This window comes from Talpa europaea (assembly GCF_964194135.1).
Source record: "Talpa europaea genome assembly, chromosome: 4".
Taxonomy (NCBI): domain Eukaryota; kingdom Metazoa; phylum Chordata; class Mammalia; order Eulipotyphla; family Talpidae; genus Talpa; species Talpa europaea.
The window spans coordinates 25,144,360-25,167,665 of NC_140070.1; the positions used below are offsets into that span (position 1 = coordinate 25,144,360).

The window sequence follows — 23,306 nt, forward strand, 5'->3', positions numbered from 1 at the left end:
AAGTATATCCATTTGCTTAGAAAAGTTTGTCTATAATTTATATGCATGAGCATATTATTGACTTTGATAAAGACAGTTCATCATTCTATTTTTTTAAATTTGTGTTATAAAAAATTAATTACTGACCTAAATTTGTCTTCTGTTCTTTTGGTTTGAGGTTGAGGATTTGATTGCACAGATCCGGGAAGTTTTCATTCAGACTTTAGATGACCTCACTTGGATGGATGCAGAAACCAAAAAGAAAGCTGAAGAAAAGGTAAAATTCAAGGCCAGGCTAACTGTCAAAGAAAAATTTTTTATAAGAAAAGATTAACTTTTAAGGAAGTTTAGAAAAAATATAATCACAAGGATTTCATAAAATAAAAATAAGCTCCTTCAAGGCATAGTATTTCCAGGAATGGTTTTTGAATAAAGATTTTTTTCCTATGAGTTTTATCTTTTATTATATCTTTCCATCCAGCTCTTACTTGCTGTGTTCAGTTTAAACTTTGAAAGATTTACAATTTTCCCTTTTTTAAAGTCTTTTAAGGAAAAGACTTCAGAATATGAAAAGAAACTCTAATATGAACAATAATTAAATGATAATATCAGTGGTTAATATTTTTCCTCCTTTTATGAACCATATCTATAAGTCTTCTACCAATGGCTAAAAATAGCCCTTCAATTTTTTATGCAAATTTCCAGTTAAATTTTTTAAAACATGCCCTATTAGTTTTTAGATGAACTAGGAAGAAAAAAGTACTAAATTTTTGCTGAAGCATATGCAAAGTGGTATATTATTAGAATATTACAAGTATAGTTTAATGTATAGTTAAGATGATGTTGAAGGAGATTTTCCTATACCTATTCCTGTCCTCATTGTGTACCTTTTATTGAAACTTTTAATATCTTACATAAGATAAAGGTGAGAGTACTAAGGAAATCTTAGGTTTAACTTTACTATGATCATTTATCCTGATAATTATGTACAAACTCAAAAGAATATGTAGTGAAAACTGTATATGCTCTATGAGCAATATTCACATGCTAGCTGATTGTTCTATAGTTAGGGCTGCAAGTACAAAGATCTTTTCTTTGAACTGACACAGGAGGAGTCCATAAACCTTTTTATAGTAAGAGAATCATCTGAAGTCAAGTTTTGTTTCAGGGTTAAATGACATGGAAGGACTATGTCAGCTTTCACAGAGCCCTGGGTAGGTTACATCTAGAATTGAAGACCCCCCACCCCCACCCCTTGGAACAACTGTTTTTTTCATCACTCTAACTAGGTCCTGAGAAGTCCAGACTGGCTTTGTCCTTTCATGTTGTAGCTCTCTGTGACTGATTCTATTTGATGTAGTCAGTGGATTGTTCTAAAAGATCATTTTCCAAAGTGGTGTCACAAAACGCTTTCAAGTTGTTCCATAAAAAGAGAATTAAAGCATGTAACAGACACTTTCTGCAGGAAGGCAGACTTCCCTGATCCCCCTTAGACTGGGTTGCCTGCTCTTGGGTAAGGTTCTACGGTATCCTACATCATCCCATTAGATAGTTGATATTCCTATCACTGCCTAGACATGAGCTCTCTCTGGGCTGAAGTAATTGCCTAGCATTGAATCCTCAGCCCCTTACAAAGTACCTAACTGGTGGTGGATCCTTGAACATGGATTGAATAAACAAATTTTTTTTTTCTTGGAACTTACAGTTACCTAATTTTAAACTCTATGACAACAATAAAATAGCTTGCTTAATGTTTTTGTCATAGAATTTACCCCCAAAGAATTGACAATAAATCCTTTCTATGTGGTACCTTTCATTTCTCGAGACTTTGTGTCCCTCAGAACACTTGGGGAAATGTCTTTTTTAAAATATAGTGCCATTGAGAGGGAGCTAATTTGCAATGAGCTGATGGTGTGGAAATCTACTAGGAAACTTAGTGATACATGTCCTGTCTAATCCATCAGGGAAGCCCTGGATTTATGAAACTGATTTGTAACAAATCCACATGCATTTGAAGGCAAACCAAATAACTCAGAGATATAGACTCAATTCCCCATGAAAAAAAAAATTTAATTAAATTACTTAAGAGCAATGTGATGTGATAGTAACAAGTCAAATATCTTTGAGGAAAAATAGAAGGAGCAAGTAGTAAACAAGTAATGAAATCATAAAAATTGGTAAAATAAACCTTTTTAAAATAATAGAAATTAGAAATGGTAGTGAGCTAATGGTTACTATGAGCTGGTATTACTAGGAAAAGCCTGTTTTCCACTGTTTTAGTTAATATCATTCATTTAATTTGGGGAAAATTGGTACATTGGCCTTGGAGACTCAAGGAGAATGTAAAAACTCCAGTAACAATATTCAGGAGAAATTTGAACATTAAATCTATAAGCCTGTATCTATTTCTTCAGCCAAATCAGTAAGATAATTACCAGCTGCTATAGTAGAAGCTCTAAATATTACTCCTCTTGTAAAACTGAAGAGAAAAGCCTTTCAGAGAAAAGTATAATACATGTGGAACAATGACCTGTCAGTTTTCATTTTGGTTTTCTTGGGAAAACTGCAGCTTATGAAAATAGAGTGCTAGAAGCTAAATTTTAGCTCTATTTTTTATTTATTTTGAACCTCAGAAAGAAGCCATGGCAAAGATCTCTGTTTACGAGTCGTTAGATACTCTTTTTGTCAACTATATAGATCAAATTATTCAAGTGCTAGTCATGGGCAAATTAGAATGTTTGCATGTGAAAATTATGTAATTATCCTCACTTTCAATATTATAATTTTCATAGGCCTTAGCAATTAAAGAAAGAATCGGCTATCCTGATAACATTATTTCAGATGATAAAAAACTGAATGATGAATACCTCGCGGTAAGTCCCTACAAGGACTTTGATGCCTGGGGGTGGTGGTGGTGACATTTCTGTCATGGGGTGCCAGCCATTACATGAAGGGCTCTAAAGCCGTGGGTCTTATTTTGTAAAGTCTTTCAACACTGAAGCCAAAAGTGTGTTTGTTTTAGTCCTTGAGCTTTTGTTTTATTGGCTTGGTTTGTATTTGGTTGTTATTATTTTGGTTTCCATATATCCCATTTTAAGAGTAGTGAGTAAACTCGTGTCGTTTTAAGAGCGTCCAAGGTAGACACCCACGTGTGCTCAGCAGGCAGCCCGCAGGCTCCTTTTCCCATTTTTCACAGACCTGAAAAGTCAGCTCTTCGGGTTTCTCTACTTTCTAATTATTCATCCTCTGGCTAAGTCAGGTTATGCTGTCTCTATTTAAAAAAAAAAATCTAATATTTGAGATTGGGAAACTTACTCTTTTTTGGAAATGTAGTAATGAAAAGAGAAGAAAGTTGGTTAAAGTCACCATATAGTATCGATTTCAGACTCAGCTGGGTCTCCTCTTGCTAACCTTGGGGTCATCACACCTGAAACTCTTATGACAATAAGGTGATCCCTGCCCAGACCAGTGATGACAGTGATTTCTACTCTGCTGATTGCTAGCCTAACATTAAGGGTTGGTAAACAACCTCCTCGCCTCCCTTTGCATTTGCAGAAAAGCTTGACTATTTCTTCTAAAGGAACTGATTGCAGCATGGCAGTGTCTAGTAGCTAAGAGCATAGCCTCAGAGCCAAGTTGCTTGGGTTCAAATTTCACTCCACTACTCACTAACTTGGTCAGAGCATAGACTCCAAGGTAAAAAGGCCTCGAATCTCAGCTCCATAGACAATCACTTTATTGTGTATGCCTGTTTCCTCAACTTTAAAGTGGTGATAACAGACCATGTTTATAAGACTGGTATAAGATTAAATAGTGTTTTGTGTGTGTGTGTGTGTGTGTGTGTGTTTGTATATATACAATATACACTATATATATATATTATGGAAGATGAATACTTTGAAAACACAATATACACAATATATACACTATATATATACACACACACAAGCAAAACTCTGTTTATATATATAAATATAATATATAAGTATATATTTATACATATAACATTACACGGTTATATATAAAACATATAAAGTGCCTAGAACAGTGCCTGAATTGTCTAATACTTGATTTCATTTGCTTAATTACGGTGATGATACAGCTAGAGCAGCAGTGACCTGTAATACAGACCTAGGCTAACCATGGAAGATTGCTTCCAGGACATCCTGACCCCCAACACACACACACACGCACACACACACACACATTCAAGTCCCTTATATAAAATTGTGTAGTATTTGAATATGCTCCCATATACTTCAGATCATCTCTCAAGTACCTGTAATAACTAATGCAATGTAAATTCTGTGTACATAGTTGTTATACTATATTGTCTGGGGAATAATGACAGACAAAAAAATGACAGATGCAACCATTATGCACTCAACTATAATGCTGTATTTTCCATCCATGGCTGGTTAAATTCATAGCTGTGGAATCTATGTATATGGAGGGCTAACTGCAAATCCTTCCTTGTAAGTTTAAATGTTCTCTGTTAGCTTTATTAACTGATAAAATATATGGAAAAACTCTATGCTTTTTAGCAAAAATTTTGAAGATACTGGTTTTATTGTTTTTTTCCTAAAATCTTTTATATAATATAGTTGAACTACAAGGAAGATGAATACTTTGAAAACATAATTCAAAATTTGAAGTTCGGCCAAAATAAACAACTAAAGAAGCTTCGAGAAAAAGTGGACAAGGATGAGTATGTATATTTCAATTTCTAATATGTTTGTTCAGAACTGGGCCTTTTCCCTCCCCTTTATTGACTTAAGAGAAAGACTCTGATCTAGAATATGGTAAAAATGCAATGTCTACCTTCAATTGAGAATCAACAATTATTATATAACAATGGGTCAGAAATTTAACCAAATTCAATGTTTTTTTTTCATTAGGGTTCCCTCAAACTATCTCATTTCTTTAATTTCTTCTTATATTATTGCCTGTCCTCTCCATTTTGTTTGTGATCAAGGTTTTCAGGAACACCTTAGCCTAGATGACCCAGAGGTCTTCAATCCTTCTCTGAGGCTTTCCTCATTGTTCTCAGAACTTTGGGCTACACACAGACACACCTGTTTTCTATCAGTCATCCTACAATACCATCTCCTACCTAGAAGACTCCAGATAACACTTCCCTCAGCCTGTGATAGCAAATCTGAGTAACCAGAATCGCTCTCATCACAGCCTTCAAGCTTTCTTACTCTCTGTATTTATTAGTGGCATTAGTACTTAATGCTATTAGTTTAGTGTTTATTTTTTTAATTAAATGGCTGTGTCTAACATATTTATCAGCATATGTGCTTGTGCACTTGTTTGTACACATCAAACATCTATTGCTGTTTTCTTACTAAGTTTTTAGCTCCTAGACAGCAGGAACTGCTCCTTCTGACTCTAAACCATGGAGTGCTTTCAGTTAAAACAATTAATGAATAGTGAGCAAGTGAAAAATAATTATACTAACTGAATTTGGGTGGTATATGACACAAAATACCAATGAGTGAGTGAGTGCTTGCTTCATTTTGCCTGCATTTATTCTTCTTTCCATTTGTCTGTTTATAAATTAACCTAATATTTTGGAGTAAGTCCCGGTGTTGTTGGATATAATTGGTATATTTGGTTATAATTATATTATATTGCATGACATTGAAACAATGGAAGATAGACAAGACATGATATAACAACTGTGCCTCCAGGAGGGAAATGTGCTAAGAAGGTACAAAGTACAGTGGGGCTTTGTGAAGAAAGGGTTGTTCTATTCTCAGTAAAATAAGAATGAGTTGGACACAACTCTTTAGTGGAAATATTAACACATTTCAATCCTACAAAGTATTTTGAAATCTTAAACTACCTTTAACTTTCTTTTGCTGATCTCTGGGTTATACTGGAGCGAAAGGACAATAGGTACTCATGGGTGGTGCTGTGATCAGTTATCAAATGATGTCTTTAGAAATCTACAAAAGGCTATCAAAAAGAATACTCTGTGGGTAAAGTTGTAATATCAGAAGTTTCATAAGTTGGAATATTTTCCTTATAACTTTGAATGTACATGTACTTATATTTAATAATTACTAACACTGTGTAAAATATCTACAGACAAACATTGTCAAAGATTCTTTCTAAAATGGCTCTAATTACCTGGAACCATATGATACCAGAAGATTTCTTCATAATTTTAAAAATGATGAATTATTGCTTGTTATTTTCTTTTGAAGCTGATATGATCTGAGTTCCACAATCATTTCGATATGTAGTTTTCACTTTTTATTCCTTTTCATCATGTGTGCTGATTTTTAGTCCTTTTCTCTTTGTGGTAGGTAACCCAAAGCCCAAGTTATATACAATATATATATTTTTTAAAGATCCACCTATTTATGCATATAAGAATTAGGGTACAGGCCAGAGGTATGGGGGGTGAGAGGATTCACCAGAGATAGAGTAGGGAACAGAACAGACAGATTGACTGAAATACACTGCTGAGGGGAGCAGCAGGCGAGTCAGGAGAGGTCTGATCCGCCATGTGGGTTGCTCCCTGGCTGGGGATCAAACTTGTGCTGCAGAGGCTGCGGATAGCTTCATAGGTTGCATCTTAACCCCTTGCGCCACCAGGGAGGCCCTATATACAATATTTTAATGAATGCCTGCTCACTAGAATGTATAACTCAGTAAACTCTTTTGGATCCTTTCCATGAGCTGCTGGTATTCAGGAGGGCAGTATGACGTAGAAGGTCTTCTCTGCCATATGAGGCTGGATTTTCTGTCTTCCCTCTATTTACCTATATACGAGTACAAGGGTTCAAAACTCTTACATTAAAATCACCTGGGGAGATTAGCACTAGTATTAGAACTCCCCAGAGCCACCATCCAGATTCTGGTGTAGCTGCCGAGAGAGGGTTGGGGAGAGAACCAGGGTACCCCACCCCTTTCAAATGAGACACCCTGAGTTTAGTCATTTCTTTTTATATTGAATCATACTTCATATTTAATTTTGTGGATTTTTTTTAACAAGGTGATATCTTTAATTTGGCACTTTAGATTTTAAATATGTTTTATTTTCTGAAATATTAGAAGCACTTTTGACAGTAATTGTGTCTGTTCATTAGTAAGTACTATATGGGATACAGCACAATAAAAGTTCCTCATATTTTATTGAGGAGTCTTGTAGTGAATATTCCTGACTTATTTTCCACCTGCTTAATAGTAATAAAGTCACTGTTATGATTTCTTTTACTTTTTTATATAGCATTAAGTCCCTCACTGTGTATGCTCAGGCAGATAACAGCTATTGCTTCTACTTTGGCTTCATAGTCTTTAGTTGCCTCTCACAGAATTATATTTTCAATTGGTCAGGATCCTCACTCCTAAGGTTTTACAGAGAAATAAGTATTCATACACCAAATATATGTAAGGAGAAAAACCATTGCTTATAGTAGGGTTCTATTGTAGGGTATTATAGAGAAATGACTACATATGCAATCTTCAAGGTAGGAATTAATTTAAATAAATTTAGTAAATTAAATAGTAAACTTCTGGACTTTTTCTTAGTCCACATGTTCTCACTTGGATATTTCTTGGTTTCTTCTACTGTCCTCATGACCACTGAAAATTTGTATTTTACCTAGTTCTGTTAGCTGAGCTCCAGACGCAAACATCTAGCTACCTATGAAATATTTCATAGGAAAATATTTGTAGATATTTGATGCTCTAAGCATAATTACCATTTTCACCAAAAGTTAATCATTTTTTTCTTCCATATTCTCACATTTTCCACAACTTTTACCTTATTGCTATAAAAATAGAAATCAGGGACTCATCCTAGACTGGTCTATTTCTGTAATAAGTGATATTAACTTCAAATCTCCATCTAAAAGTTAGTGTTTCCATGTACAAGTTGCTAGATAAGTATTATATAGGCATGGAGCAGGTATTGGGGCGGGGGGGTGGTCTCCATTTTCACTGTCTATAATCCATACATTTGTCATTGTTCACTAGAGTTATTACAGGACTTTTTCTAATTTTACTACCAATCATCTCACATTTCTTCAGTTTATTCTCCATACTACTGCCCAGGGAGCTTTTATTGACACACATTGAATTATGTTATTTGCTGATGAAAACCTTTCAATGTGTTCCTGCTACCTGTCTCATGAAGCCTATAAAACACTTCCCATGCCTCCACCAGCTCTCCAGATTTCCCTTCACAAAGCTCAAGCCTTAGCAATCACTTCCAAGCCATTGAATCATCTCTCCCTCCTCCTTGTCTCTTACCTTGAACCACCCTTTCTGCTTTCATTCATCTAACAGAAATCTACACCTGGTTTGGCTCAGATTGAGATTACCAGTAGGACCTTTTTCCTCACAGCACCCCATAACGTTTCTCTCTGCCTGTGCCTATGATGTACCATTCATACATTTCAGTCCATAGCACCTGTACATTTTGTCACATTTAGCTAGACTAGCCCTTTTCTGAAATGAAAGCCATGTATTTGTGTTACCAGAAGCTGGCCATCTTCCAAAATATTTAGGAAGTGAACAGATGATAAAATAACCAATTTGTATAATGCCGATAAGGTTAACTCAGCAGATCAATAAAAATGGTCACATTTAAGCATTTCATCAACATGGATGATGATGGTACAACATCATTACTGCTGCTCTCCCGGCTTCACAAATTCAAAAACTGAAAAGGTCAGGGAGTCTGCAAGGACACACCAGCACTTAAATCATTTGGCTAAAAGGTCCTGTTTCTGCCCATTTGAGCAGTCAGCATCTGCAGAGGACAGGGACTTGAATCTGAAAAGTCTTGGTCTCTGCAGTCTGAGTGCCTAGCATGTGTTTTCAAAATCATCTCAAACATTATTTCTTCTGTGGATTTGTGAAGAATTTCAAACATGTCAGAGTATCAGATGGTAATGGTGCTGAACTGAGAATGTAATATCCCTTGGCATAATTATTTAGAAATATGTCAAAAATGATTTACTTCTAGAGCATGATTATTTACTTAGAGTCTATAAAATAAACAGAAGCCTCTAAAGAGAAAAATTGTATAGGAACAAAATTAAATGAATTCTTTTCCTTGTTTTTAGACATATTATTTTGTGAGCTTCTCAGGACAGAACTTTCTGTGAGATAGTTTTGACAGGAAGGCTCAGTGTCTGTAAATCATGACTGTTGAGCCATGGAGCTACTTTTCATAAACTACAAAGACTTATTTCATTGCTGCATCAAAATTAAGCTTATGTGTCAAAATTAAAACACTGCCATTGACAGTGGCCAATTTAATAAAGATCTCATCAAGCAACTCAATGTGTAAAGCATCGTGCTAGACACGGTGGAGGATAAAGACATGAAGAAGACGCAGCCCTGGGCCTGAGCACTCACGGTCTAGGGAAAGAGGCTGGTGATCAACAAATTGGCAAAAGGAAGTTTGATTTGTGCTATTATAACTAAGCAAAGTGCGAGGACAGTATTTTGTTAAAAAAGCAATTAGGCCTTATTAGTAAAATACTCCCTTGAAGTAACATGTCAGCACTAGAAGCAAAACAAAATGGGTGGCTCATGTCTGCCTCTGCTTCATGGCTTCAGGCTTGCTATTGTTTTGATCAACCCCAACCGGATGGTGGTTAGCCCCTGAAATAAGGGATGTTTCTGCAGCGGGCAACCCCACAGCAGTGGCTCTATGTGATTTTTCCTGAAAGGCCAACACTACTAAAAATGGCATAAGGTTGAGACCCTGTGAAGTGACACAATTTTGACACCAAAGTGAGTCACTGACACTCTTTTGTGTCCCAGTTCTGCCACTGTGGCCTTTTAAAAGTCATACCGTTTCCCTTTTTATAAAATGATCGAAACTGTATAACATCTCTAGGTTCCTTGCAGCATTAATATTCTGTGGCCTTGAATGTGAGACAGGACATATTTCCTTGGTGCTCTATATCAAGTGACTCAAGAGAAGAATCTATCTATGCTTGAGAGGTAGGGAAGTTTCTCTCTTCTTCCCCAAATATCCCATTTGATTTTCCCCTTCAGTGATATCTCTAGAACCAGTCTTTTTTCAAATTAAGCCTTTTATCAATGAACTTAGTTATCAAAAAGGAAAATTGTTATACAGGACTTACATGGTAAATGTAATGGCCCACAGGTAGATTGGATAAGACCCATATAAGGTGAGTGTGCAGAGTGCTGAAGGCCTGCAGCTCAAATGAATCTCCATGATTGTATCAAAATTTGGGGAAGATCTGTAAAAAAAAAAGATAATTTGGTTCAAATACCATCAGGCAAAAAGAATGAATAACAAATAGACTAAATTTGACAAATCACTTTAATTCCCTATGGTAGTATATCATGTTCTGCACAGGTTGTAATAGATGAAAATTTTAGATTTCTCTAGATTTCCATCTTTTACATCAGTGGTCATTGCAGTTTTGCAGTGTGTTTGTTAGAAACAAAACATATCTTAGCAATTAAAACATTTTTGCCTTTCAATTAGCACCCAAGAAGGGTTTGCTTTGTTTCACTTTGCCGTCAGAGAAGGAAGGAGAGGTAGTGTGGGGTGCTAAATAATTTTAATGTTGAAGTTTTAAACTGGGATAACTTTGCAAAAGAAATCCAGATCTTAATACCAATGCACTCTCTTGGGAGGATAAAATCCGTGTGGTACACAGCTTCCTGTTGCCACACCTTCTGGAAGCCATGCCTTCCCTCTCCCAGAGCCCAGGATGAGCTGGCTCAGCACTCATGGGGCTCAGTAGACCCATCAGTACACCAAATCCTAACTATATATTGTCTATCCTGTCCCCAACACTGTTATTAGCCCAAGAGATACAGTGAAGAACAAAACGAGGAATAAGCAAATGGGATTACATTATACTAAAAACATTCAACAACCCACTTCTGGGTATATATCTAAAAGATTTGAAATCAGAATGTTAAAGAGCTACTAGCTCTTCCATTCACAATTGCTAAAATGTGGAAATAACTGCCTATCGAAAGATAAGTGGGTAAAGAAAATATGGTGTATGATACAGTGGAATACTCTTAAGTCTTTAAAAGGAAAGAAATTTTGCAAAATCTTACAACATAGATGGACCTCGAGGACATCATGCTTAAATAAAATTAACCAGGTACAGAAAGACAAATACTGCGTGATTCCACTTATATAAAGTATCTAAGATAGTCACATTCATAAAATCAAAGAATAGAATCATGATCAGGAACTAGGGGAGTGCAAAATCAGAAGTCATTAATCAACAGGCATACATTTTCACATAATCAAGATAATAAACTAGAGACCCACCATATTGTACAGTACCTATAGTCTGCATAACAAATTGTACATTTAACATATGTAAGAGGATAGATCTCATGGTGAGTGTTCTTATCACAATTTATAAAAGAGAGCAAAGCATGAAACATCCCTGCCTTTATAGAGTTGCCATATAAAGCATGCCAAAGACTTGTCATGTCAAGATGGATCACATGGGATGGAAGAGCTTTCAGTTGTCTCCTGAAAAATCCCAAGATCCCAAGAACTTGGGAAAACAAATCCATCCATAGGTCTCCCAAAGTGGGAATAACTACACTTGTCACATCACACACATGAACCAGACACACCAAACAGACTAATGACTTCCAAGGAGAAAACAAGAGCAGCTCTTTCCATTGTCTTATGTTGAAGGAAGTAGATTCTCTCATTTTAATGCCTGGCTTGGACTCCTGTCTCTCCCCTCTCAGATTTAGTGAGCCGCTTAGAGCACTTAAGCTAGGTTACCAGCTCTTAAATGTAACAATTATGAGCAATGCAATGAGATTCTTTGGGCCTACTGTGATTTTTGCATTTGGGTAAAGAAATCACATGCTTTGAACAGTGGAAAATGCTTAGCTGTGGACTCAGTGAGAGGTGGTGAGGCTGGTAGGAGGTAGAGGGTGGAGGGAGTGAGCAGACTTGATGTAAGATTTCTGCTCTGCCTCTTATTAGCTGTGTGAACTTAGAAAACCTACATGGCACCTCTGAGCCTCAATGATTCCTTTATAAACGGAGGATAACAACATTTACTTTTGCCTTATGGGGTTGTATATTGTGTAATGTGCCTGGCACATAACTTGGTGCTCATTAAATAGCAGCTGTTGTTATTATAGTTCAGTAATGAAAGATCTTCTAAAATGACTTCAGGGTGGTGTGGAGGCCAGCCTCCTGAAGCTTGCCAGATTAAGGGGAAATCCTAAAGTGTGAAGCAATTTAACTCCAAACACTTTCATTTTTAAAGGGGTTGGCAAGGCAATGGCATTCATTGTTGTAATGAACTTTTCTGTATCCTGCAGATCAACAGCTTAGAAGTAGGGCATTTAATTGGAAGATATTTGGGTTCTCTTTCTCCTAGTGTACATATTCTTTTCCCAGGTGTTTCTCATAGTTCATAAATGTATTAGGAAATAGTTGGATAGTCATGTTGTAACTCAGTTTCTGCACCTAAAAATTGGAGGTGCCATCTATCTGTCTCACATGGATACTTTGAAAGATGAATGACGTAAATAAAAAACTTTGAAACTTTGATATAAGGATATTAATTAATGTCAAGAATAAAGTGATTATTGCAATTAGAAAAATGAGAATTCTCCTTTCCAGGAGTACTTGAGAATAACAGAGAAAATCATATTTAAGGAATTCCTTTGAAGCCAAACCACTAGATGCTGAGAAGTTGAACATTTTCAGGGAAAGAGGCAGTAAACATTTTGTTGTTTTAAGTTTTAAAGTCACACATGAGTGGGTAAAAGAGTTTTTTATTCTAGGTACTTTTGCAATAGTGTGGGTTTATTTTATCCAAAAGGCTATAGAATCAGGCTGTCAACTTCTGCTTTTCTTCCCTGCTATAAAAATGATACCCATGCACTTTTATTTCATCATCATTAGGTTCTTCAGGGTAATAAGAGACAGAAGAGAAACACCTGGTCCCCCTCCCAAGGGTGTGTCGGGTGATTTCCCATCCACATCTTGTTTCAGCTTTGAGGGCCCTGCTGCCTGTAAGCCGGTCTTTGTTCTACTCATGAATGCTTCCAAACAAGAATATATCTACCTATGAATTTATGTCTCCAAGATTAAAAGTAAAGTTTTGTTACCTCTTGTTTTTCCACTCTTTGGATAACATAGCCCCACCACCACCACCCCCAACTCCTACAGGCACAGATCATTGGAGGCAGGAAGAGAAATCAGTCAGTGGGATCTGCTTCACTCTCAGGCAGACACTTGCCCCAGAAGGTTGCTTGTGTCTGAATTTCCAGTGGTCTTTTCAGATCATCAGGCCTCTCCACTATTTTAGGGCAAGAATTGTCTCCAATTGGGTTTTGCTTCTGTTGTGCATTTTCTTCTTTTTGTGCTGATATTCAGGGTCAAATTTGTATTTGTTCCTTAAATGGAAACTCTCCCTCAAACTTTGAAGCTGCATCCAAATCGAGAAATTTAGAGCTTTTGTTATTTAGCTTTTTAAAAAAAAAAAAAAAAGATTTATCCATTTATCTATACAAGCACTGGGCACAGTCAGAAGTGCGGGAGGGTGAGAGAATTCACCAGAGCCAGAGCGGGGAACAGAACAGGCAGACTGATGAAATACACTGCTGAGAGGAGCAGCGGGCGAGGCAGGAGATGTCTGTCTCACCACGCAGGACCCTTGCTGGCAGCCGGGGATCGAAGAACCGGTGCTGCAGAGGGTGCAGGCAGCCCCACAGCCCAGCGCTTAACTGCTGCATCACCGGGGGAGGCCCTTAATTTAGCTTTTGCAACAATATGGTGAGCTATTTCATGCTTGATCGTAAATATTAGACATTGAACTTACAACTATTATCCTCACTTTACTGAAGATGTAATTATCTGATCACACAGCACTTCAAGTTCTGATCATTCCTAGGGGCAGAATGCCCTGTGCTTTTGAAACAGGAAAATCACTCATGGGTGGTCTGAGGATAAACCAGAAAGAATTCCAGGAAGTAACAGCACACTCTACACACTAGAGCTCTGTGCACCAAAACACCATCATTCTAATTTTATTTGTGTGTTCTGTGGTTATAATTAGCTACTTATTTTCTTGAAGATATCATTCACAGTGGACATTTTAACATGCAAAACCCTCCCTGCTGGAAAGTTATAAATAGTAATCAAAATGTGGTCTTAAACCCTTCTAACTTAATGTAACAGAAGAACAGGACAGCATGAAAACAGAAGGTATGGCATTTCCTTTTACAAAAGCAGTAAACATGAGATGGGTAATATATACTTCATTCATGCCCTACTTCTGACATCTGTTGCTGACTGAAACATTATTTCACAGACCTAATTCCTCTCTCTGATACATTTATTTTTTAAAAAAGATACATGCACCAAGTGCTGTCACTAAATACAAAGTTCATCATCAAGAAACTGAAATTTAAAGTAACTGACACCTGGGAATGTGTTAAATTAACTTTCATAGCAATTAAAAATTTAATAATTATATGCTATTTGTATATAAAATATGCTACTGTGTTTCCTACCAAAATGTTGAGGATGCACCAGAAATACCTTCCTAAAGTCACTGGCAATGGCAGTGTTTCTGGAACAGTATGAACATATTTCCTATTGCCCCTCCTACAAGGCAACTTGGAATCAACTTGACTCCTGTTCCTATATTCTCATAATATGAGAATATATCTACTTGACTTGGAATCAGCTTGACTCCTAATTAGAGAATATAGCAACATCATCCTATTAAATTATTTTTCCTGATCATTGATTTTTATTTATATAATTGTATATATTGGACACATACAAAATCTCCTTATACTATATAGTTTCTGCTCTCTTGATTTGGTCTCACAACCCTGGGTTTACAAATACTTGTTTTTGTTGTGGGTCACCTCAACTCATGTGGGAAGCAAGTGGAGTTTAATTAAAATAAATAAAATTATAAGCTGGTAGTCAGCAGCCTGCAAGAAATATTAAAATATTGGTGACTCAGCTGTGATGAAATTAGGGAGGATTGATATATCAGCCACACAGTGCTGTTTGAAAATGTTTTTGTCTATTGAAAACAACATCAAACTAGAGAAAAAACAAACTGATGAGACATTCCCCACACACATACCCACACACAACCTCCAGCTTCAGATTTCCTTCCTAAAGAAAAATCACAGAAATGCTACCTGAATTTGAAAAAGTCAAATCTTTTTTGTGGATGTCTTAGTCATGTTATTGGAGGTAAAACCCACACTTCATTAGGAATTAGCAGACAGTTGTCATAGGTGGTGCCCCCTCAGATTTTTTTTTTATTTATTCACCCCAGCAAGAGCTGGGGTGCAGGCCAGAGGTGTGGGGGGCGGTAAAAGGATTTACCAGACAGAGTGGGGAGGAAAACAGGCAGATCTACTGAAATACACTGCTGAGGAGAGCAGTGAACAAGTCAAGAGAGGTCTGCTGCACCATGTGGGTTAGCTCCCTGGCCAGGGGTCAGTCTCATGCTGCAGTGGCCTGCGAAAGATTCATAGTGCTGAGACTTAACCTCTTGCGCTACCAGGGAGGCCCACTTCTGTTATTTTTAGAGATCAACATGGGACTCACCTCTGACATCCCACAATAGCTATTGAAAATGTAGCTGAAATGCTGATTTGGGCAGCTGACTTTGTATTGCTTACCCTGCAAAGAAAGGTCTGGGAACAGTTCTGATTTAACTTCATTGCACTAATTACTGTAAACTCTTTCTATGAGTAGGATAATGATTGCCACACTAATTGTTGCCTTGAAAGTGGAATAACTACAATGAAGCCATTAGATGATAATAAATGATTGCCTTAAGTGAATGCATATGTGCTGATATTTAAGAGGCTTTATGAAGTCAGTGTTGATTTTTCACAGAGTATAAGGAGATATGTAATCATCTATTAAGTTGTGAATATTACTCCTATTGTTCAAAAGTGCTTAACAATGATTATTGGCATGAGTCTTTATAACATCTGAGCAGAATGACATTGCCCTAGAATTATTGTCGTTATTGTTGGGGGGCTCTTTCTTTCCATTTTCTTATTCAGACTTTTGCCAGCGTTTTTATGCAACTTTCTCATCTTTTCAACTGCACTAGAGTCTTCTGCATCCAGAAATTGTATGTTATAAAATCCTATACTGTGTCTAGATCATGGTATACACGAGCAGACCACTCTTCTTTCTTAAGAACCACATGGAATTCATTTTATAGTTGTGCAAAATTCTACCTTTGCTCAATTAGCTGGAATGTTGCATTTTAAAAAATTATTTTAAATGGCAATAATCAGAGGCACATTATTCAAACTAACAAACTTCCAAGGGGTATCTTAGTTCCAAAAGACTGTGCACAATGGAGGATTGTGGGTGCTTTGTGCTGGGATAGCCACAGTGACCACACCTGTGTACAGTTAAAATAATAACAAGGATGGAGAGCGCTCTCTTGCCTGCCTATGTCTATGTAGGCACTTCTTTTATTCTTTTTCCTTTTCTAATAAATCTGTCCTTTAAAATGTAAATAATAACAAGGATGTAAAACAATGGCATTTCATAAATAAATACCAAAAAAGCTCTCTGTAGAATTTTTAAAAATTTAAATGTAATTAAATCTGAAATCCTTCAATAGTCTTTCAACTACTCCAGAATTGTCAGCATAGTTACCAAGTATCAGGAACATAAAGCTAAATGCATTGCAGCATTTCCATTATGATTTTCAAAGAGATATTTGAATGTGATTTGTGCTGTCAGATACCTCCTAGCAAAAATTAATGCTAATAAAAGAGGGCAGACCTGGATATATTCTGATTTTTCAAGAAGTAGACATACTTGGGCCTCCCCTGGTGGTGCAGACAGTTGAGCACCATGCTGTGAAGCTGTCTGCAGCCTCTTCAGTGCAGGCTCGATCCCGTCCGCCAGGCGAGGGTCCCACATGGCACGTAGACCTCTCCTGTTGCGCCCACTGCTCCCCTCAGCAGTGTATTTCATCAGTCTGCCTGTTCTGTTCCCCACTCTGTCTCTGGTGAATCCTCTTACCCTCCCGCGCATCTGGCCTGTACCCTGGTTCTTGTATAAATAAATAAATAAATCTTAAAAAAAAAAAAGTAGACATACTTTCAAATGAGCTCTCTTGCCTAGTGAGTTAATTTTAATTTGTTGATCCAATTTCAAGAGAATGTTAAGATTCATCTAGATATGGTAATAATGCTTTTATTATGGTGATCAGATTGAATCAGATAATGCAGCATCATGTGTAACAAGTTCTTATGTTTTCTCTAGGTGGATAAGCGGAGCTGCTGTAGTTAATGCATTTTATTCTTCAGGCAGAAATCAGATAGGTAAGGTCTATTTCTACATAATTTTCTATTAGTCCATATCTGTAGTGATTGCATGACCAATTTATAATACCACTCACAGCTGAGACTGAATTATTGATTAATATACTTCTTTGAAGTAAATCTGTCAAGGACCCCTTTTTCCCTAAAATAGCAAAATTTCTAATTAGTACAAATCACACTAAGTCATTTTATTTTTTATAATATTCTCATTTGTAGCTGAATGAGTTATCTTATCTCTAAGTATTTTTATTTTATTTCTAAATACTTTTTAAGAGTCCCTTTTGTCTCCGTAAAGTTTATGGACCTTAAGACTTTATAGGCATCAGCATCTTAAAGTGGTTTAAGTTTCCAATATCCAGATTTTCAGAGATCCGGTATTCCTGGGAATTCATAGAAGCCTTCATGGGACTCAGAAAGTTAAAAATTATGTTAGGCCAAGCCGTACGAAGTTGTGTTTACTGAACATTTTTTGATCAAAAGAGAAAAAATCATGTGTTAATTAAAAGTAATATCACAAGGGCCTCCCCCGGTGGTGCAGCGGTTGAGCGCTGGGCTGCGAGGCTACCCTCAGCCTCTGCAGCGCTGGTTCATTCCCCGGCCGCCGGCGAGGGTCCCACAAAAAAAAAAAAAAAATTTTAAAAAAATAATATCACAAAAATATGCATTAGAAGTAATAACGTGAGTGAATGACGTAATGAAAAACCAAGAAATAATGTAAGATGTATTTTTTTCTCTTCCTGGGATTAAACTGACATCTTTAAATTCTCTTAAACTATCATATTTTTCCCCAAAGATTTATAGTATGTAGAAAGAGACCCAACTAATTCAGTAATGTCAAAGATATTCTAAATAAACCATTCACCGAGTTTCTAAAGGTACACTCAACACAGTTCTTAATTTGTAAGTGTGGTTAAGAAACAAGAAAGAAGATTGTTCTTAACCACTCTCTTAACATCTCAGAATCTTCCCAGAATCTCTTTTTTCTTGAATTCTGTTACTAATTAATTTAAAAATAATGAAAAAATCCTGTAAGATTTTTACCATTGGTTAAAAAAATAAAATATAAGAGAAATTATAACTTTTATTTTTACATTTGATTATGCCTTTTCCCATTGCTTTTCAGTTCAAGGAAGAGTTAAATTTAAAAGTTATCTACATTTCCCTCTAGTCTTTTGTTTTGGAGTAAATCATTAATACATTTGCATGACATGACAATGAATAATATAAACAAAACGGTTGTCTTTATATAACTTACAGATAATAATTAAGGAATATGCACCCAGGTTAAAATCAGTTTGCTCAAAGTTTAGACTACTGTTTTCCAGCTGGTAAAATGATTACCTAAACCTAGACTAGAGCCTGCTTCAAGATCATCTCAGAACCCAGGCAGGGCCTCCTCTGAATGTATTCCTAGAAACCAATCAGATCTTTTCTTAAACTACCTTTACCTCTGGAGGGGCTCTGCTTTGAAGACCTCTTTGATATGCAGTAGTTCTGTCAGTGCAAGATCTAGGTCATTCCAGACTTGAACTAGAGTATTTACATTTAACAGACTCCCAAGACTAAGTGAAGCAACCTTAGGACTATAGTTCTGCTTTAAGAACAGTCTTAGGGATAGAGCTTCATTTTAATCCATCTCAAGGAAGACAGAGTGTCCTATCAGACTGGGTGCTTATCATCCCAACATGAAGAGCTACACAGACCCTCTGGAGGACTACTATGACATTCTATCCTTCAACCATTGTCTAGGGCAGGTCTTCAGAATTTAGTCAACACAGGACCTTGTTTGATTCTGAATTAACCCCAATTACCAGTAGCTGGCTCATAATTGACCCAACTCAGAGATTCCCTGATCAGAGAAGCCCTGGGAATGTTTTCATTTTGAATACCCTCATACCAAATAACCAAACAGAAAGAGGAGAAAAAAGATACAAGTGGCTTAGCATTTCACAAAGTAGACAATTATTCTTTACATAATTAGGAATTGGTTGCAATACACATTCTTAACATGTAAGACCTTAAAGATTCTTCAGATAAATTCATTGGATGAAAATATGAAATCTGAAATATTGTTCACCTCTTTTCACACGGTTGTCTGCTAATAACAGCAGTTCAGAAAAAAAGGAAAGTGTCACGCCGGAGGAGAAATCTTTGACGTGTGTATTTTCTCTTTGACAATTCATTTAAATCATCAAAAATGAGGATTGTCTTAACTAAAAATAATTGAAGACCCCCAATATTCATCTTCTTGATAGAAATGCATGGTGTGTGTGTTTGTATATATGTAGAGATATAACTTTTGCCATACTTTCTAATGGATTTGTGTGCATTACAGAACTAGAATAGCATATGTCTCAGAAAGGATCCACTCATCCTCATGCCAAGTTCCTTAGATCATGTACAATTTCCCATGAGTCTGGTCTTCTTACATTATAGTAAAAAAGAACTTGTTTTATTATCACATTTGGAGTTATTCATGTTAACAGTTTCTACTTTTAATTTAGTTCCCACCATTTTTGTTCATAATTCATACATGTGGACTAGTTTCAATTTTTAATTTATCTGCATCATTTGACATAAATAAAAAAAGTCAACTTCTAAGACAAGACAACAAGGTACTGAAAGTGTTCAAACTCACTGCTTCCTACTCCTTGCACATTTGCTCCATGAAGTTTTAGACACCTGTTAGAAGGTTGTATGTGAATATTTTGGTAAATGTTTCTCTGTAAATTCCAGGCATTGTTCAATCATCTTAAACCTTAAAGTCTTGTCCAAGGAAATGATCAAGTCAGATGGAAAGTCTTACTACTATAGCATTCTTCTTTTCCAATTTTAGGAAATTGATGGATTATTTTGTTTATTCAGTCTAAGTTGTCTGTGAATAGCTTGAGATAGTTACATTTTCTAAAATTGTCTTACTCTTAGGAGTCCTACTTTCAGTCTTAAAAGTTAAGAGTCAGTGTTTCCCAACATGTTGTTACTCCATTTAATATAAAAAAAAATACATTTTGCTTTTTCCATCAAAAAAATTTTTTTTTACCTGGTTGGAAGCTTGAACTTTATTTTAAAGATTCTAAAATTGATTTCCTTGTAGTCTTAAAAAAAAAAAAAAGAGTAAGACAAGGAAGTGAGCAGTGGGGGGAGGAGAAACAGTATTTTCGTTTAGTAGACTAATGACTTATTCAGTTAACTAGTAAATTTAGTCAGAACACAGTTCTTTGTTGACAATTTGAACATAAAAAAAATGTACAAATAAACAGTGGTTTATTAGCCACAGTAGTGAGGTCTACTAGTAACAGCAGTAAGACTAATGGGGAAAATCCTCACTGCAGAGTAGAAGGAGAAGTCATTTTTTACAAAAGCTGAACTTGAAGACTAATATTTAATATAACCATAAAATCTTATCACTTGCCAGAAGAATGGCATCTCTCAGGGTATAATTAGAGCAGCAGGATCTTTACAGTTAATGTTTAGTCTTGATAGCACGTTTCATAAGAGCATTTTATATAATGGGTGGATTTTAATCAAAGTACATAGTGTGGGAGATAGTGTTCACTTTAAGTTAATAAAGTACTGCACATAATTTTTATCCTCTAAGCTAAAAATAATTTCTTGGCACTGTTGATAGCTCAGACAGCTACATGTGAGGTAAAACTTTCATCAAAATGCTCCAAGGACAAAGTACCTATTTTTTTTTAATTATTTTGTTATTTTGAATGTTACAGCCTCTTTTCAGATATTTTTAAGGGTCTGGAGGGCTCTTAAATCGTCCAGTGTAACATCTAATATTTATCCCTGAAACTCATGCAAGATTAGATGGCATAATAAGCCCACCTGAAAAACAAAGAAACAACATATGCTACTCGGTGCTAACCAGATCTTAAATTTCCTAAGGTCAGGGCCCTTCTATTATAATCTTGGTTTCTCACATAGCAATGGCCTAGGATTTTGCATGTGATAGGTGTTGATACTGAAGATTTTATTTCAATCAGAGAATATTATGTTGCAGTCACTCAGTGGATACAAGACTTTTAAAACATGAAAGGTAAAATTACTGTGAAGAAAGAGGAGGGGAAAATGAGGTGAAGAAGCAGAGGGCTATGGAGACAAATGTCAGGAAGAAGGTGGTCACTGTGTTTAGCTAAGGAGCACTGATAAGCCATCTAAGGTTTTATAGCAGGTAGTGATAACAACCAGAGTTAAACTTCAATCTTACTGCAGGATGGATTCGATTAGAATAGATTATAATCGTGTGAGACAGAAAGCGGGGAGACCATTTAGGAAGTTAAGAAATTCTTGAGGTAAGGAATGAGAATGTGCAGTAGGATGGTGGCAGTAAGACTGGTGGGGGATTGTACACATACTTTGTATATTTTAGAATTAGTCTCTGGTCAGATGTATGGTGTGTAAATATCTTATCTCATTCTATAGACTGCTTTTTTATTTTTGTGATGGTTTCTTTTGATGTACAAACACTTTTCAGTTTGATGTAGTGCCACTTGTTTATTTTTGCTTCTGTTTCCTTTGCCATTGAAATTGTGTCAACAAATACATCTTTGCAAATTACAGCAAAACAAATCTTAGGCTTAGTGAAAAATGTACTGGTTACTAGGGGAAAAGAGGGACTAGGGGAAGGAAGGGAAGATTTGGTCATGGGTAAGTGAAGCATGTGCACATATGGAAGAGTAAAAATGTAACCCCAAAATTATAATTAAAAAAAAAAATTTAAAGACAGACCTGTAGGAGGAGATACAGAAGGGATGCTACGAGAAGGATGGCATATGGCCTGACTTTCTAATTAAACTGGAACACGTGAAATTGAAAGAGGTTGCAAGACATCCAAGTGAGAAAGTTAGCAAGTTAATACAGCTGTCAGGGAGACATAAAAATCACAAGTGTTGGGCCTCCCTGGTGGCGCAAGGGGTTAAGACGCCACCTATGAAGCTGTCCACAGCCTCTGCAGCACAAGTTCAATCCCTGGCTGGCCAGGGAGCTACCCACATGGGGCAGCAGACCTCTCCTGTCTTGCCTGCTGCTCCCCTCAGCAGTGTATTTGAGTCAGTCTGCCTGTTCTATTGCCACTCTGTCTCTGGTGAATCCGCTCACCCCCCCCCCCCGCACTCTTGTATGCATAAATACATATATCTTTAAAAAAATCACAAGTCTTTAGGACAGCATAGTTAGAAATTCATTCATTTCCCATTGGTTATTCCTTTATTCAACACAGTTCCTGAATACCTAAAATATTCCAGGCACTGTTGTAGTTTTACATGCTGAAGATGATGAACTAAAAACAAACAACAACAACAACAACAACAAAACAAGTGGGCTCAAAATCAAGCAAACAAATAAACAAATATATGCCCACACAAAAAACTTTTCTCTCAAAGTGTTAATATTTGAGGTGTAGGGGGTGAAAAAAAACATGAAAATAATAGGGAACAACCATAAATAAATAATTACAGCCATTTGCAGCAATGTGGATAGAGCTAGAAGGAATTATGTTCAGTGAAATAAGCCAGAGGAAGAAGAAAAATATAGGATGGTTTCACTTATAGCAGGAATGGGGAACAAGATAAGACATCAGTGTAAAAAAATAATAACAGTACAAAACACAACAAAGCAAAAACAGACAATTATAAATCAGAGACATCCTGCAGGGGAGGAGGAGGGAGAGGGATCAGAGGGAGGGAGGGAGGAGCACAGGGGACTGAGGTGATGGTGCCCGGGTGCATTGGTGAAGGAAATTCCATGGGGACTACACCTGAGGAGGTGGGGGAAAGCAAAACTTGTTTAAAAATGAACCACGATGTAAAAAATTTTTAAAAAGAAAAATAAATAAAGTAGGGTTGTGTGATTGGGCATACCTTTGAGTTCAGTTGCAGTTTAGTAAGCTAATGAACTGGGCAAAATGTTAAAAAAAAAAAAAACTTCAAAAAGTAATACTTGTTTTATTAAGCAACTATTTTTTCTCAAATATTGACAAGAGC

The 23,306-nt window shown here is 36.4% G+C and overlaps 1 protein-coding gene across 1 annotated transcript in view; it reads left to right on the forward strand.

Annotated features, from left to right (window-relative positions):
- The window catches only part of MME (membrane metalloendopeptidase), a gene marked incomplete at its 5' end in the record, with an annotated part of 91,520 nt that overhangs the window by 56,093 nt on the left and 12,121 nt on the right, over positions 1 to 23,306 (forward strand). The window contains 4 exons of the mRNA XM_084231244.1: positions 158 to 256; positions 2,772 to 2,852; positions 4,584 to 4,687; positions 17,258 to 17,316. Of these exons, the coding sequence (XP_084087370.1) occupies positions 158 to 256; positions 2,772 to 2,852; positions 4,584 to 4,687; positions 17,258 to 17,316 (343 nt within the window). The remainder of the gene's footprint in view (positions 1 to 157; positions 257 to 2,771; positions 2,853 to 4,583; positions 4,688 to 17,257; positions 17,317 to 23,306) is intronic.